Below are 13,670 nucleotides of genomic sequence, written 5' to 3' on the forward strand. Positions count from 1 at the left end.
GACCTGGTGAATCACACACCGTGTACAGCAGATACCGGTGAGGCGCATGACGACTGACGCAGAGACCTTGTTAACCAGACACGGAGTAAAGCACAGACCTGGTGAATCACACACCGTGTACAGCAGATACCGGCTGCCTCACATTCCGAGTACGGCTGAGACTGTGAAGTAGACAGTCCGGCGGAGTCAAGTCCTGATAGGGATGGGACAGGTCAAATTTAGAAGAAAAAAATTTCAAATTTTTCGAAAAATCATAAAACGCTGCAAACCTTCTGAACTGCGCACAAAACCAAAAATTTTCTGAAAATTCGGAATAAAATTAAAAGTTGAAAATTTTCAAAAATTCTTAGTTTTGTGCGCTTTTTGGACGATTTCCCACGCTTTTTGATTTTTGGAAATTTTTCGAAAAAATTGAAATTTTGAGAATTTTCAAAAATTTTCGAAATTTTCAAAAAATTAAAAATGGCTGCAAATGGCATGAAAAGCGAAGAAAACTAAGAATTTTCGAAATTTTCGACAAAAAGTTTGAATTCAGCAGAGACTGGGTCAGGCACAGCCCTAAACAAGCAGAGAAATGTGAGACAGAGAGAGTGAGGCGAAGACGTGGTGAGTCACAGAAAATGGGAGGCAGAGATCGGGTGAGGCAGACACCGAGTCAAGCGTGTACAGGCTGATGCACACACCGCATCAAGCAGAGACCGGTGAGGCGCATGACGAGTGACGCAGAGACCTTGTTAACCAGAGACGGAGTCAAGCACAGACCTGGTGAATCACACACCGTGTACAGCACATACCGGCTGCCTCACATTCCGAGTACGGCTGAGACTGTGTGAAGTAGACAGTCCGGCGGAGTCAAGTCCTGATAGGGATGCGACAGGTCAAATTTAGAAGAAAAAAATTTCAAATTTTTCGAAAAATCAAAAAACGCTGCAAACCTTCTGAAATGCGCACAAAACCAAAAATTTTCTGAAAATTCGGAATAAAATTAAAAGTTTAAAATTTTCAAAAATTCTTAGTTTTGTGCGCTTTTTGGACGATTTCCCACGTTTTTTGATTTTTCGAAATTTTTCGAAAAAATTGAAATTTCTCAAAATTATCCCCACCTGATGCCTTGCGCAACCGGTCTCTGTCGGACTGGTTCCTATATACTGTGTCTCTAAGGAACGCGGTCGTTGCCACACATGGCCTCTAACGCGCAGTCTCTGAGAAACCTGGGTTCGGCGCACACTACGTAAGGCAGAGACGGAGTCGGACAGAGACACTGACGGCCTCAAGTAGTCCTGCAGAAGCCGGTTGTTATAGACACCGAAGGCAGTCTGCGACCGTGACATGGAGGCCGAGTCCGTCGTAGACAGCATGTGGCATTCACCGAGGCTGGCATGCATCTCTTGGGTTACAGGTTGGAAAAAATGTTGAAAATTTTCTATTATTTCGAAAAATTAAAAAAATGCTGGAAATTGTCTGAAAAGCTCACAAAACCAACAATTTTTGAAAATTTTCAAAAGAAATTTGAGAGTGAAATTTTTCAAAAACTGTTGGTTTTGTGCGCTTTTTGGACAATTTCCAGCATTTTTCGATTTTACGAAAATATTCAAATTTTTCAAAATTCTCCCCACCTGATGCCTTGCAGAACCGGTCTCTGACGGACTGGTTCTTATGTACTGTGTCTCTGAGGATCGCGGTCGTTGCCTCACACGGCCTCTGACTCGCTGTCTCTGAGAAGCCAAGTTGCGGCAGGCTCTACGTAAAGTAGAGACCGTGACGGACAGAGATACTGACGGCCACAGTGCACAAAACCAAAGAATTTAAAAAAAAATTGATAGTGTAATTTTTCAAAAAATTTTGGTTTTTTGCGTTTATTAGTCATGTTCTTATACTTTTTGATTTTTCAAAAAAATTTGAATTTTTTTTCAAGAATTCTCTCCACACGATCCCTGAAAGAACAGGTGTCTGCATGTTACACGTTCTCTGCGGCACTCTGTCTCTGTTCGTTCCTTTCTCTCTTTGTCCCGAACTCTGCCGGGCCGTCTCTGCAAAGACCTGATTCAACCGAGACATGGTGAGAGACAGAGCGAGTCAAGGTGAGACCGACTGAAGCACTGTCCGAGTTAAGCATAAAGACTGTGAATCACAGACCTTGTCAAGCAGAGGCTGGGTGAGGGACAGACCGTGTTCGGCACTTTGTGGTGTTGACAGTCTGGCAGATAGAAGTTTTACGGAGAATGTATGTGACAGAGACCAGATATGAAAGCGATCTAGTAGGTGAAAATTTTGAAAAATATTTGCAATTTTTCAAATTTTCGAAAAATCAAGAATGCTGAAAAATGTCTGAACGTCGCACAAATCCTAAAATATTTGTTTTGTGCGCTTTCTGGTCACTTACCTATGTTTTTTGATATTTCGAAAAATTTGATTTTTTTTTCAAAATTCTTCCAATACGATCACTGCGAAAACCGGTGTCTGCTTGCCTTTACTTCGTGTACCTGAAAACACGTCTGATCGCGACTTCGCCAATTAACATTAGAACGATGTGTACAGTAATGAGTATGAGCCACTCAGCACTGCACATGAGGAGGTGTCCCCTCGTAGCTGCTGCTGCTGATATGAGAATCAGGATCAATATCGCCTGCCTTTTAGTCTATGAAATTTGTACACATGTGCCTATGATAAATTTCTTCCTGGATGCTTCGGTCTAGCGGTTAGAACGCTGGCCTTGTAATCCTGGGGGTCTCGGGTTCGATTCCCGGCGGTGCCCCGAATTTATAACTTGTGTTGGGCAAGGCCGCGGTCTAGGCAACACGGAGTTTTCCTCCGTGGCATCCCAACAATTACTCCATTCACACACAGAAGAAGGCAATGGCAAACCACTTCTGGATCATCTGCCAAGAACGTATATGAACAGGTCCCAGTCCGAGAAAAGGATGGAAGGATCCTGTTCATATGGACCTGTCCTCAGACAGAACACTAAATAATAATAAGATGAGGTGGTCTAGCGGTTAGAACGCTGGCCTTGTAATCCTGGGGTCTCGGGTTCGATTCCCGGCGGTGCCCGAATTTATAACTTGTGTTGGGCAAGGCCGTGGTCTAGGCAACACGGAGTTTTCCTCCGTGGCATCCCAACAATTACTCCATTCACACACAGAAGAAGGCAATGGCAAACCACTTCTGGATCATCTGCCAAGAACGTATATGAACAGGTCCCAGTCCGAGAAAAGGATGGAAGGATCCTGTTCATATGGACCTGTCGTCAGACAGAACACTAAATAATAATAAGATGAGGTGGTCTAGCGGTTAGAACGCTGGCCTTGTAATCCTGGGGGGTCTCGGGTTCGATTCCCGGCGGTGCCCGAATTTATAACTTGTGTTGGGCAAGGCCGTGGTCTAGGCAACACGGAGTTTTCCTCCGTGGCATCCCAACAATCACTCCATTCACACACATAAGAAGGCAATGGCAAACCACTTCTGGATCATCTGCCAAGAACGTATATGAACAGGTCCCAGTCCGAGAAAAGGATGGAAGGATCCTGTTCATATGGACCTGTCCTCAGACAGAACACTAAATAATAATAAGATGAGGTGGTCTAGCGGTTAGAACGCTGGCCTTGTAATCCTGGGGTCTCGGGTTCGATTCCCGGCGGTGCCCGAATTTATAACTTGTGTTGGGCAAGGCCGTGGTCTAGGCAACACGGAGTTTTCCTCCGTGGCATCCCAACAATTACTCCATTCGCACACAGAAGAAGGCAATGGCAAACCACTTCTGGATCATCTGCCAAGAACGTATATGAACAGGTCCCAGTCCGAGAAAAGGATGGAAGGATCCTGTTCATATGGACCTGTCGTCAGACAGAACACTAAATAATAATAAGATGAGGTGGTCTAGCGGTTAGAACGCTGGCCTTGTAATCCTGGGGTCTCGGGTTCGATTCCCGGCGGTGCCCGAATTTATAACTTGTGTTGGGCAAGGCCGTGGTCTAGGCAACACGGAGTTTTCCTCCGTGGCATCCCAACAATTACTCCATTCACACACAGAAGAAGGCAATGGCAAACCACTTCTGGATCATCTGCCAAGAACGTATATGAACAGGTCCCAGTCCGAGAAAAGGATGGAAGGATCCTGTTCATATGGACCTGTCGTCAGACAGAACACTAAATAATAATAAGATGAGGTGGTCTAGCGGTTAGAACGCTGGCCTTGTAATCCTGGGGTCTCGGGTTCGATTCCCGGCGGTGCCCGAATTTATAACTTGTGTTGGGCAAGGCCGTGGTCTAGGCAACACGGAGTTTTCCTCCGTGGCATCCCAACAATTACTCCATTCACACACAGAAGAAGGCAATGGCAAACCACTTCTGGATCATCTGCCAAGAACGTATATGAACAGGTCCCAGTCCGAGAAAAGGATGGAAGGATCCTGTTCATTGGGACCTGTCGTCAGACAGAACACTACAAATAATAACCTAAGAAGAACCCCCCTCGGTCTCTGCCCTTCATTTAAAATAAGTTATAGGGCTCACACAGCTGACCTTGCTAAAGATAAGATTTGAGGTTGGCTCATTGGCATCAAAAACTCACCTGAAAAGGCGCCTGCTGCTAACTTCTGTACGTCGCCCATGTGACTGAGACTGACCCAGGTCAAATTGACGAAAATCTCTCCGTCCTGCTCCTCCTTGCCAGCAATCGGAAACCGAACGTCAGTGATCGGGTTGTTGTCGAGGTTGAGCCACCGCAGAGCAGGCATCTGGAGCCCCGTCAGTCCGGTGGGCACGCTGTGCAGTTGGTTGTGGGACAAGTCCAGTGCCTCCAGAGCGGTGTAACCCGCCGTGGGGAACGAGGTCACCACGTTCGACGACACGTTCAGCACCTGCAGAGTAGTTGTGTCAGTCGCATTTGTCGTGGATTTCAGCCAGGTTACCGTCTATCCGAGCGGTCTAGTGGTTTTCCTCAGTCTTTTCAAATCCTTACCTATTCACCATTACTACTTATCATTGTTTTTGCATGTTCAACAACATTTAACTTGATTTGATGACAGAAGAACTTGGCCTTTTAATCACGCATTCGCGTTATGGACCTTGTCTGAAGAGCTCAATTTAAGGGCACATTAAATATCTGGATGGTAATTAAGTGAGCTTTCAGTCTTAGTTCTGAGCTTGCAAAGTAATTTTGACGCATTAGTAAATTAGGCTAGCGAGTGTTATATTTCAGGAGACTCTTTCATTATCCCAATTGAATCCTTTACAGACCTATAGATAGGTAATTATTTCGGGATAAGAATAATGCGTTTTCACGGCCAGTGATCTCTACATTGAGTCCCCTGACAGATTTAAGTAAAATTTAACGTACGGCTATTATGTAAGTTTTGAAGTCTGTTCACGTAACTTATCTGAGGGATATTTTAATTAAGAATCTAAAAGAGCCTTTATGAATCTAAAATTCTGTGACATATTATATTTAACATGTGCAGTTTTAGTAAATATGCAAAACAGTAATTTTTCCCGTTGTTTTGTATGGGTGCGAAACATGGTCTCTCACTCAGAGGGAGGAACACAGATTGCAGGTGTTTGAGAACAGGGTGTTGAGGAGGATATTTGGGCCTAGGAGAGAAGACGATGGGGCGTGGAGAAAACTGCATAATGACGAGCTTAAAAATCTGTACTCCTCCCCCAATATTGTCAGGGTGATTAAGTCGAGAAGAATGAGATGGGCTGGGCATGTAGCGCGCATGGATGGGACAAGAGGTGTGCACCGGGAAGCCTGAGGTCAAGAGACCTCTGGGGAGACCTAGACGTAGATGGGAGGATAATCTCAGGCGGGATCTATGGGAGATAGGAGTTGAAGGAGACGATTTTGTTGGCCCAGGACAGGGTCCGGTGGAGGGCTTTGGTTAATTCGGTGATGAACCTTCGGGTTCGGTAAGCCATCTGGTTGGTTGGGTCCACTATTTGGGAAGCCTGAGGGGAAGAGACCTCTGGGGAGACCTAGACGTAGATGGGAGGATAATCTCAGGCGGGATCTATGGGAGATAGGAGTCGAAGGAGACTGGATTTTGTTGGCCCAGGAGAGGGATCGGTGGAGGGCTTTGGTTAGTTCGGTGATGAACCTTCACACACGGTAATATCTCACCTTGAGCCGCGAGCCATTTACTTCCAAGGTCTGAAGGTAGTTCCTCTGTACATGCAGTTCCTGGAGCCTCAGATTCTTCAGATTGTCCCCCAGCTCTTGAAGGGCATTTCCTGACAAGTGTAACACCTGGAGGTCAGCAGGAATTTCTGCATCTCGATGCACTTCCGTCAGATTATTCCTCGAGAGAGACAACCACTTCAAAGATTTCAGATTCGAGAACGCATGTGGCTCCACTGTCGCGATTTTATTGAACGAGAGATCGAAAGTTTCCACTGAGGCAAACATGAACTTGTCGACAGTCGATAACTTGTTGCTTGATAAGTTCAGTGTTATTAGATTATCCGCGTTCTCAAATATATCTAACCCTATTCCATTTATGGAATTACGTGATATATCTAACGTTTGTAGAGTTGGTATTGCAAATACCTTCCCGTCCAAACTTTCTATCATGTTGTGTGACAATGATAGCGTTCTCAGAGACTTCAAAAACGTAAATATTCCTGGAGATAATTTTTTAAGCATGTTCTCTGATAAGTCCAGAACTTCCAAGTCGCTTAACCCTTGAAATGATTTCTGATTCACAGTTTCAAGTTTGTTGTTCTTTAGTGATAGAGTCTTCAAAGTTTTAAGTTCCAAAAAAGTCCCGGAATCTATAGCAGCGATCTCATTTCGGGCAAGAGAGAGTGCGCTGATCCCAAGTAGAGACAAACGAGTAAGTTTCTTGATTCTGTTGCTTTCGAAATTGGCCTCGATGGTATCGAACGTGTAATGGTCATAGATGTCCGGGTTTGGCTGCCTAATGAAACCAAAGTAGTCGCCTGGCCTCGTCTTGACACCAGAACAGTTGAGTAACAACACCTTCTTGTCAACTTCGCAGGTGCATATGTCACAGTGTTCCATCTGTGACAGTGCAGAGGAGAAAATTCTGCACGCAATGACTGCAGTCAGCCAGAGTCGAAAATTCGGCATTTTGCTGTTTTTGTCTCCTGAAAGACAACCAGAGAATCGTATTCATATTAACTGTGATAGATCAGTTCCTTGCTCGCCTCAGGACAAGACCAGTATTGTATTGGAATATAAAATATACATACAAAGAAAACTGTTTACACTATGAAGGACACTAATGCCAAACGCGTTTCGACCTCAAGACGTCATCATCAGTAGAAGTTAAATCATATAATATGGTTTTAGCAGAGCATAAATGTAAGTTCTTTACAAAACCATATTTAGTAACACTTCACAGGAGTAACACCCACGCATCGAAGTTGCCACGGCCATTAGACCAATGGACATAAAAGCTAAGTTCTCAATTTAATACACCAACTCCTGTGCAATCTACGTGCAGCGAGGTGTTACTAAATATGGTTTTGTAAAGTACATACCTTTCATTCTCTGTTAAAAACCATAATCTTTTGATTTATATTCATATGATTTAACTTCTACTGATGATGACGTCTTGAGGTCGAAACGCGTTTGGCATTAGTGTTCTTCATAGTGTAAACAGTTTTGTTTGTAATCATATTTTATATTGTAAATAACTGTGTTTATATATCCCTTTAAACCAGGAAGATAATTTAAATAATATTTTAAATATAGTTTCTGGATCATATAATACAACGCGTATTTATTACAATGTTTAAATGTTTAATGTTGCTAAGGGAAATGATATCTGTTCATTATGATAATCACAAGAAGGCGATATATATACTGTGAATAAAGGTTTTATTTTTGTAGCAAATGATGTATTTTAACGCTGATTTTTAAACTGCTCGATTAAATACAATAATAAAAATTATGTTACGTCATAAATTTCACAGTAAATTTTTTGTTGTTGTTGTAATAACGAAAATATCATACGCGTTTTATTACCATTCTAACGTCTTGACGTCAATTGTTCTGTACCACTACTAGAAGGACGAGGTGGCAAAGCCTGGGAACCTTCTGGAACGATGCTCTCATCAACCAGGTAGATAAACTGACGTCACACGTAATCCAAGACGAATTTGTGTCAGAAGATTTTTAAAGGCGTGTTCAGTGTTATTCGTGTTCGCGCTCTGTCTCGTCTGTACGGTTTCACGAGCACTAGGGCAAACAGCGCGACCTACTAGCTGGAACCCTGTACTTGAGTAATTCGTTCCAATGTCAGTAGAGCGGCAGTCTGGACGTGCGTTTGTAATAACACGACGAACATTATGAAACAAAGCCACTTGTACATACTAATGTCTCACGACGCAATGAATTATTATAATATCGCTAAATTGTAATAGTTTGTTTACTCACGTGTAAATATGCTGGAAGGACACACTCGATCTCGAAAAAGCCTTTAACACCATACTGTTCAGTATAACGTACAATTTCTCCATAACCTGACGCTCCTACAATGATAACAAACAGAGCTGATACAATTGTTTGGTTAATACCAGATAAGGTGAGGTTCTCTGTAAGTCAGTGACGGCTTGTAGCCTCTAACAGAGTAAAATATTAGTTGCTTTAACACTTACTTAATGTTGCTGTAACAAATGAATACATTATTTAGTGTTTAACGAGATGGAGGAACTGAAACATGTCGTGAAAAATGATGGTCTAATGTAAATCGAATATTTCGATAAAGAACATCATTTAATATTTTAAATATTTTAAATGTTAATTATTGTAATATTTTAATATTTAATAAGAATTTATTGTGATTAGACGGACGAGATTTAAACAATATATAGAGATGGAGAACGTTGTTGAGTGATTTTGATTAACGTGTTTATAAAACTGGCTGAATTCCATCGGTTAATCACGATTATCACAAGAATTTGATCAACATTTACGTATTTAACATGAAAACTAAATTCATACATGGTAGGGGAGACAAACACATTTATAAATATTGATGGGGAAATGCCATGTAAAATGGTAATTTGTGACGAACAAAGGAATCAGCACGTTTACCTTCAGTCAGGAGAGCTTGACGTCAGCAGAGCGTACAGCATCTGACGTACACGAACGTCGTATGGAACCAAATGTGATTTCAGTGGACGTGGTAACGCGGGCCGATGCCCCTGATGATGTTGACAGCGAGCACCTGTGGGAAAATAGGAAAAATTTCCACCAAACAGCACGGCGAAAGATACCAGGACAGACATCTTCGCTAAGTCTACATTTAATGACAATTCTTCTCCGACGTCCGTCTTTATTAATTTCCCTTCTGTTTGTATCATTCTAAATTAAATATGCATTATATATTACCTTGTTAAGTCGGTCTCCAAATGTGGAAGGTGGGTGCGAATATTGAATAAGACGCTGAGGGCGATCAGCTCACAAGGCGCGGTCCTCCCATCTTGGATTTTGGGTGGCGGGCGATAACTAGTCTTCACCATTAAGGAAAGCAACATGTTGCGAAATGTTTCACTGGGCTTCACAAAATGGACTCTGTTCCACGGAGTTGGTTATTAAGCGTCAGTAAATGAATTAGCGAAAATAAAATTGATCTTAAAGAGAAGGCGTGTGATTTATACGACTCAGAAACATGGACCAATACTGGGTTCTTGGGACCAATGTTATTCCATTTTGTGATTCCATAAAAGTCGAGGAAAATTCTTGATTATTTCAGTTCGTACAGATGCTTTAAGATGATGCGAGTGTAATCGATTAGTTATTATTTCACTGTCAGAGCTATACGAACTCTCACGAACTGTGCTGTGGTAGGCTTGTATCACTTATTAATATTTTCTTATTCCAGATTCGAATCCCTACAGGTGTATAAGTTAACCTGTACTTCATGTTTCTGTCTACTTTCAAGGCAGACGCTGCTTCATTCGATATTAATCGCGACTCATAACGACCATGTTGTATCTCATTCGATCCTATATAATCGATACTGTTTTTAAAGTGTTATTGGAGATGACAATTCCAGACTTTTGCCAGAGCTCGTACTACAGATAAACAGCACACAAGCTGCCACTGGAAGAGATAAGGAATGTGGCTGATAATGTATCACTCACCTAGCAACGAAATATATAGGACTCATGCTGTTTCTTTCCGTTTCTACTATCTTCTGATTTATTAAATTATCAAGAATCCTGTATTTACTTTATAAATTGTTTAACGCGCAGTTAGACCAAAAGATGATTATGCACAGAGAATTTGTAAATGGCTGTGGTCTATTTAAAACAAAAAATAAACGGTGCACTATATTCAGTACAACGATTAAATTCAAAAGGTGTTCTTTATGCGAAGTCATCTACTGTGACGTCAGAGGTTGCTTCATTCATAAACACGACTGAAAGGGATTGTGGACTTCGATTATCTTCCTCGAAAGGAATAACAAAGTACCAAAGGTCACTGTTGCAACAATGTGATTCGAGGTAAATGTTGTGAAATATCAAGACACAAGAGATCTCGCCACGGAATGTAAAACACCAAAATCCTGACGTTGAGTGGAATGTTGGGTAATCCATCCTTTTACAAAGACACTGCCCTCTCAAGATTGTTACAGGAATATTAGTTGAAAATAAAAACCCAACAACAATTAAACTTTTATTATGGGTGTCCAGACATACCCCTCCTGGACCACGTAAAAAAAATGTAACTGCTAGGGCCTATAAAATAGCAAAAATGTGCCTAATAGCTTAGCCATGTCTGCCTGTCATGAGAATCGCTAAATCGATTATCATTAAAGTTTCACTAGTAAGTCTACAGTGATACTACAGTAATCTGCTCAGTAGTATATGAGGATTAAGAAAGTATTTACTCAGAAACTCAGTAAGATATATCTAATTGTCTATATATTTAATTGTTTTTCTCCACTGGACTCACAATCAATTTATCATGCCATGACTAAATTTATCTGTACCAAAAAACAAACGAAGAAATTAAAGAAAATAAGATAACAATTGTACACAATAAAATATTTACATAAACTTACATTAGGTGATCTTTTATACAAAACAAAATGGTCCATTCCACCATTGCTGTTTAAAAGTAAATAGCTCTTGAACACAAGTTTTAATATTTTCCTGTTGGTGTTTCTGACTTGTTTTACAAGATTATAAAGGAGGTTACAACAGCAATTCATGGGATAATCTGAGAAGAATTCACATTATTCTCTAGTCAAGACATAAAGAGATGACATAACCACGAAATATAGCGCGTCCACAAAAGACTACATGGTTTTGAATGGGCTGTATGAAGAACAAGTAACAACTTCTAGGTTTTTGAGCTTCATAACTTGAAACATTTGAATTTATCTGTTATAAAAACTGCGTATAAAATTTAACGTTCCGGTAATATCGAAACATACCCTGCATTTTGAAACAGGATGAAATTGTGATTCCCGAAAACATAACCAATCCATATATATATCAACAAATATGAATCCCCATTTAAAACAATTTGTTTGCCAAATTACTTTTCTTTCCAGGTGGTCGGCTATACTGCGGGCATCAACTGAAAGTGAGAGGAAGGGTCAACTCGAGTCCTCACTTGAAGCCTTGCTAAACACCGAGTACAAAGTTGGCTGGTTCTCTTCTGGGTCGTAGCACCGTGCCTCCGACATCATTGATGAAGGAGGCAGGAAAGACCTGTGAAACAGTACTCTTCCAGCAGACTATATGGGGCTGCAACCCAGAAGACAGCCATTTCAGTTTAATTTTGATTGAAAGTGAGATAATTTATTCCCAATGTCTGTAATATCAATTTTTTAAGAATATAATTGTTTAATTCTGTGTCAGCTACTAGGATGGGCTATATTCATTATCATCCTTCCACATCCCTTGCCAAGTAAATCTATCTTTGACATAAACCCCCATTCTTGGTTTTAAGTTTATTTTGGCCTACACATTGCAACCTACGTATCTTAACCACGTTCTCTACTACAAATTTAATTCACGTCAGTAAATAATTTAACATGTATCTCCGAGGCTGGTACGAGTGTGTGAATATATCTGACACACGAGAAACGTTGCATACTGGACACATCCCTCAGCACTAAATAGTTCCATTAAATGGAAATAATATTTATTTTCAACCAGAAATTGTGTAAAACCCTAAAGATTTCTGTCTTCTGGGTTGTTGCGCTGTGTAGTCTGGTCGATGTTAACCAATGTTTCAGAGGTCATGAATATCGCCCTGATGATGGAGGCAGTATGACCTCTGAAACGTTGGTTAACATCGACCAGACTACACAGCGCAACAACCCACAAGACAGAAATCTTCATCGCCCTGATGACAGAGGCAGTATGACCTCTGAAACGTTGGTAAACATCGACCAGACTACACAGCGCAACAACCCAGAAGACAGAAATCTTCATACTCTGATGACGGAGACAGTATGACCTCTGAAACTTTGGTTAACATCGACCAGACTACACAGCGCAACAACCCAGAAGACAGAAATCTTCATACTCACCGCTGTGAAAACCTCAAATCTTACATGTAAAACCATTTGGAATTACCAGTAAATGCTTCTTTCCAGTACCAGACACTGAAAAATTCAGTGGGGTGTGTACATTTTCCACATCTAACGGGATTAAACAACATTTATATGCCTAACTTTGTTGTCTTTGTGACATACATTACTGAGCTTAGAAACAAATCCCAAATAAAATGTCTGTTTCACATTTTTACTGTATTTTAACATACTTTCCTAGTGCATTAAACCAAATATTTTCTTCTGTGGACACCCTATTATATAGTACAAAATTCCAATGCCCCATGTGCCACGATGCATGAGCAATTAAGCAGTTACGTATCTTATGCATCTGCCTTGAAATCAAAACTCTAAATGAGCAGGAATAATTGCATGGTCAAGGTTATATCAGGTCACAATTCCTGAATTAAGTGAAATAAATCTTACTTGATTTACTGTGCAAAAGAAATTCTATTCCAAGGTGGTTCTACTCTGATATCTACAGTGAAAAATATTCACAACAGCTCTGATGCAAGTTATTCTAATCTGGCAGCCATTTTGAAGTTACTTTAACTCATCTCCAAAACAGCACAAAGTCATCTTTAATAGATATAATATGGCACAATTCCAAGAAATCCACTGTCTAAAGTACTAAAAATTATACAAATATAAATTCAGAGGAAGTAAAAATTTTTAAAAGGTTTTCTTAAAGCATTCAACATTTAACATTCTCATCCTTATATGACTGGCTGCACTTTTAATGAACCAAGCACCCTACATACTTCCATTAAGCATTTATACATTTTCTAACAAGACTTAATGAAAATAAATATGACTTCCCATCAATACTATTACTTATTTTAAAATCCAAATGCAAATTAATGGCTTACATTACATTTTAAATGCAGAATGCACAAAACAACAAAATCAAAAATTTATATGCATGTAATGGTTTCCAAGGGCTGCACAACAATAAAACATAACCTACAAATACAAAAAAATTGGTCTGCTGATGCAAGTTGTAGGATTCCTGGAAGTACTACAATTAAATTCACTTAAACAGAGTGGAATCTAGGGGGGAAGTTCAGAAAAGTGTTAGAGCAGAACAAGCAGTAAGAAAGGGCTGCCTGAATTGTTATATCTCTTTATCTAATA

The 13,670-nt window shown here is 40.6% G+C and overlaps 1 protein-coding gene and 1 long non-coding RNA gene across 2 annotated transcripts in view; one reads left to right on the top strand and one right to left on the bottom strand.

Moving 5' to 3' along the window:
- The window catches only part of LOC110830283 (uncharacterized), a 73,847-nt gene extending 65,360 nt beyond the window's left edge, over positions 1-8,487 (bottom strand). The window contains exons 1-3 of the mRNA XM_087340773.1: positions 8,399-8,487; positions 6,119-7,104; positions 4,571-4,859 (exon numbers count right to left, since the gene is read on the bottom strand). Coding sequence (XP_087196899.1) covers positions 4,571-4,859; positions 6,119-7,087 — 1,258 coding nt within the window. The 5' untranslated portion in view covers positions 7,088-7,104; positions 8,399-8,487. The remainder of the gene's footprint in view (positions 1-4,570; positions 4,860-6,118; positions 7,105-8,398) is intronic.
- Positions 1-11,841, top strand: part of LOC110830285 (uncharacterized) — a 122,374-nt gene extending 110,533 nt beyond the window's left edge. The window contains exon 3 of the long non-coding RNA XR_015532680.1: positions 11,529-11,841. This is a non-coding gene — a long non-coding RNA (uncharacterized LOC110830285). The remainder of the gene's footprint in view (positions 1-11,528) is intronic.
- Positions 11,842-13,670: the final 1,829 nt, after the last annotated feature.

The sequence above is a fragment of the Zootermopsis nevadensis genome, unplaced genomic scaffold (genome assembly GCF_977971745.1).
Source record: "Zootermopsis nevadensis isolate Lab colony 2312 unplaced genomic scaffold, Znev_1.0 Znev_ptg000061l, whole genome shotgun sequence".
Lineage (NCBI taxonomy): Eukaryota > Metazoa > Arthropoda > Insecta > Blattodea > Termopsidae > Zootermopsis > Zootermopsis nevadensis.